The sequence below is a fragment of the Eurypyga helias genome, unplaced genomic scaffold, assembly GCF_000690775.1.
Source record: "Eurypyga helias isolate BGI_N326 unplaced genomic scaffold, ASM69077v1 scaffold25687, whole genome shotgun sequence".
Lineage (NCBI taxonomy): Eukaryota > Metazoa > Chordata > Aves > Eurypygiformes > Eurypygidae > Eurypyga > Eurypyga helias.
Genome location: NW_010262855.1, coordinates 27,890 through 31,756, shown reverse-complemented (window position 1 = coordinate 31,756; position 3,867 = coordinate 27,890). Strand labels below are relative to the sequence as shown.

The window sequence follows — 3,867 nt, the reverse complement described above, 5'->3', positions numbered from 1 at the left end:
GCCTCACTTTGTCCAGGAGCCGCGTTGTCAAACCATTATGTCCGTTCATTTGGGGGAACTGTCGTACAGAAACCACAGGGACCCATGTTTCCTAAAAGCAAGTTTACAACTGTATTTACATGAAAAAACGGCAAGGTTCTGGCACTTACCCACACCAATAACTTTTTCAATCTTTATGCAGGAGGCATCAATTTCTTTGGCAAATTCCCTCACAGCTTGGTTTGGATCCTCATACGTAAAAGGATCCACATATGTTCTAACACCTGCAAGGCAGAAATGTTTCATCTGAAGTCACTGATCTACATGCTGCTGAACACAGAACATATGAGACTGAAGCCTTAATGATATACAACAGCAAAGAGAGTGTACAATAAAAATGTACTGTAAGCCAGGAATGACTGATGAAGGAAGGAAGGACTTAATGTATTTTTCCCCCGATGTGATTTTTTTAATGTAAACATTTAGTATTTCCCAATACCGACGTAAGGAATCAGGCTTTTGCCAGTAAATGAGCTTCACAAATCACTGCCATCACCAACACACCCATAGCCTGTCTATGGACCTGTGAGACTAAAACACAACACACTTCCCTTCTGGGAGCCAAGAAATCCTAAGCTCAGGTCCTAGGTTTGGTACCCGGATGCCTGAGATGGAAGTAACAGTAGGATTCTATCCTGGAAAAAAGGCAGCAAAGTTCACATTTCCTTTCCTGCAGGATTGTTTCTGGCCCACCCAGAAACTGTCTTAGCAGAGAACTGTGGGGAAAAATCATGCCTAGATACCAGCAGCCAAGGACAGGTGTCTTTCGGTGGAACAGAACAATGGAGAAATTTGGTGAGCCTTTCTCTTGTCTGCCTCCTCAAAAAATTTTTACCCAGATACTCCTATTTTCCCTGTTACTGAAGTGCATGGTTTTGACGTTTGCAAGACAGGAAAAAGGAAACACATTCATCTCAAGCAGAGTGTCATCCCTTATTTCCCAAGGACCAGAACATGGGACAGGTTTTACGAGCCAAATCAAAAACCCCAAGCACCACTGCCTTTTACCTTGGTTCAAATGCTTCTCCTCATCCGCCTCTTGCTTAGCCTTACTGTACTTACTGCGCCTGTCAGAACAAAAGAAGAGCATTAAGTCCAAAATAAGTATCTTGCTTTGAGCCAAGCTCAGTCTTCCTGACCTGCCGAGACTTGAGCTGCTGGCACGTGCCACGACCTGTGCTCGGCAGCTCCCCTACCCCAGCCCACGACACAACATTCGCTCACCAGCGGGCAGGAGGCTCCGCTCCTCAAACCGCTCTGAGTGTTACTGGCACCAACCGAGCATCAGGGGAAACACAAATCTCCATATTTGCATCTCGGCATTTAAAGAAAGAAAAGAAAGCTTGCATGTTGGCTACTCTGTCTTCAAAGGTGCATTTGCAATTCTGTGTAAAAAGGGGCCAAATTGCTTTTTAGCCCTATCATACATGGATTTAAACCCTGCCACTGAAGTGCTTCAGTAGATTGATTTTCAAACATAATTAGGCAAATGCCAATAGCAACACACTTATTTAACCACAGATTTGAAACTGGAAACGGTCTGATACAGAAATCAGGATGGCAGCCAAAAAAAACCCCTGACCATCAGATATGAAGATCCCAAGGATTCCGTTTATTCTGTTAAACACTGTATAACTGAAATGGGCAAAGAACCCCTGACAGGAGAGCCCCAGCCCTCTGAGCTGGAGACAGTAATGTAGTGTAGTATGGGAATTCCATAGATTACTACTTCCACACCTACCCACGATACTGTATCCAGTTAAGGATTTAATTAGCTCAGCTTTAAACTTCAGTGGGTAAGTGGCATTAAGAAAAGTTAATATAAGAGGGTTAGTCTGTTAGGGAAGACACTGAGGAGTCAGCTCAGCCAACTGTGCACTGGCATTTGAAGTTCCCTGGTACGTAGGTGTCGAGGTTTGCTTTGGGCTTTTACCCATCATTCACTGAAAGTCCAGGACCAGGCGTAAGCACAGACGGGGCCAAAGAGAAGGGCTTGTTGTTGCTTACTCCTCAGCCGGCCTGTTCCTATGGAAGTCCAAGTATCCCAGCACGTCAGACCCAGGTTAGCAAACTGGCCAGAGCCTGGGCTGGAGTGAAGAAGAAGGAGAAAACAAGCCTGGACCACAGGGGGCAACCCTGTTGAAAGTCTGAAAACAGTGAATGGGCAGAGGAGGAAAATGGGAGTGGGCGAGGGAAAGACCTGTCAGAAGATGTGAGGTAAAAGGAGTCAAAAACTGGCAGGTTACAGGAAGAAAACACACGACAGAGCCTCACTTACAGCAAATCTTCCTGATTCTCACCATTCCTCTCCTGTCAGCAAAACCCTTCTGCCCATTAGCAGAAAGCGTCTCACTTCCCACTCTGCACCTGGCCTGCGGGGAACGGCAGCTCCCCATCGCTGTCAGCCGAGAGGCCACTTCCCAGCCCTTGTCTCGGCAGCCTTTTAGCGCTGCTGTTAAACACACTGCGCCAATAACAAAAACTACAAATTAACCACGAAACAGAAGGAGGAAAACAATCCTGTTTGACATGTGAAGACTACCGGACGTTTGAATCAAGCCTCACAGCTCCCAACGACATCCACAGGACTTGCGTTCAGGCATAAAAAGCAGGTACACATCCAACCATAAATGGTTGGGAGCCTCTTGATGAAAGTCAATTAAACGCAGAATGGCTCCAAATCACAAGAAGAGCATTATTAAAAACCACACTGGATCCAAACATCCATTTAAACCCTTTCTTTGCCCGAGGACTTGGGGCACTGCTCTAACAGAGCTGAGTTAAATAAAAGGGCGATGTTCTGCTCCCAGTTACTGAACTGAGTCAGAAGAGGTGGCACAATTCTCCCCCAGTGCCACACGGACCAGGCTTGATAAGGGGATTGTTGAGATGGGTTTGGGTGTTACACATCTTCTCCAAGAGGAGAGGGAAAAAAGAAAGATTCTGCATTTTATGCAGGACCCCTTCAAATTCATTTTATTAATGTTCAGACACAGATAGGAAATACGAAATCAAACAGGCTTTGTATGAAAGCATTTTAAGTATGAAAAAACGGGTTTTATCTTATCTTTAAAAAGTACAAGCACCCTAACAACAGATAAAAAATAACCTTCCCCCACTAAAACCCAAAGATAGGCAAACAGCAAAGGGAAACAAAGGGATTGCTGTTCGAGCAATATAATTGTAGCTTATTATCTTTAAATAATACCTTCCAACCTAACTACCTACTTCCACTTCTCCCTGTGTCACATGTTGACCTCTGCTTGGCTGGGGCAGGACACTCCTGGCTGCTACTCTCCCCGAGAGCCCCGCGCGACGTGGGGCCGCGCTGCGTCTCGGGGCAGCTCACCTGAGCAGCAGAAAGAAGCCTTTGTTGCAGCTCCGAACCCCGTAATTACCGGGATTTGGGTGGTGCTGATTAAAAGGCCAGCATTCAGGAAAAGGATACAGGAGCTTTCAGAAACGGCGGGGCCCAGCGACACAGGCAGATCGGCAGGTGGGGGCTGGCGATGAAGAGGAGGTGACAACGGAGGGCATCAGCACGGCACCGCGCCGCTGCTCTGGGGTTGAGCAGGGGGTGCTGGGGCTGGGGGTGCTGCAGTGCTGGGGCACCAGGCTGACCCAACACCGCCACGAAAGGGCGGGCAAGCGGGTTCAACTGGAAGATGAAGCCATCAACCCATTGGAGGAACTTCCAACATAAACTTTTAGATGACCAGAGGATCTTGTAGGGCCATACTGCTCCACCCAAGCCCTATTAGAGAAGTGGCTTCTTCTGTTTTATTCTTCCCCAAATCCTTCACAGCTCTGTTTGAGATACTCTAATTC

General features: G+C 46.9%; 1 protein-coding gene across 1 annotated transcript in view; it reads right to left on the bottom strand.

Annotated features, from left to right (window-relative positions):
* Positions 1 to 149: 149 nt before the first annotated feature.
* The window catches only part of LOC104512771 (ephrin type-A receptor 4-like), a gene marked incomplete at both ends in the record, with an annotated part of 29,225 nt that continues 25,507 nt past the window's right edge, over positions 150 to 3,867 (bottom strand). Inside the window, 2 exons of the mRNA XM_010155873.1 lie at positions 150 to 263; positions 1,048 to 1,106. Coding sequence (XP_010154175.1) covers positions 150 to 263; positions 1,048 to 1,106 — 173 coding nt within the window. The remainder of the gene's footprint in view (positions 264 to 1,047; positions 1,107 to 3,867) is intronic.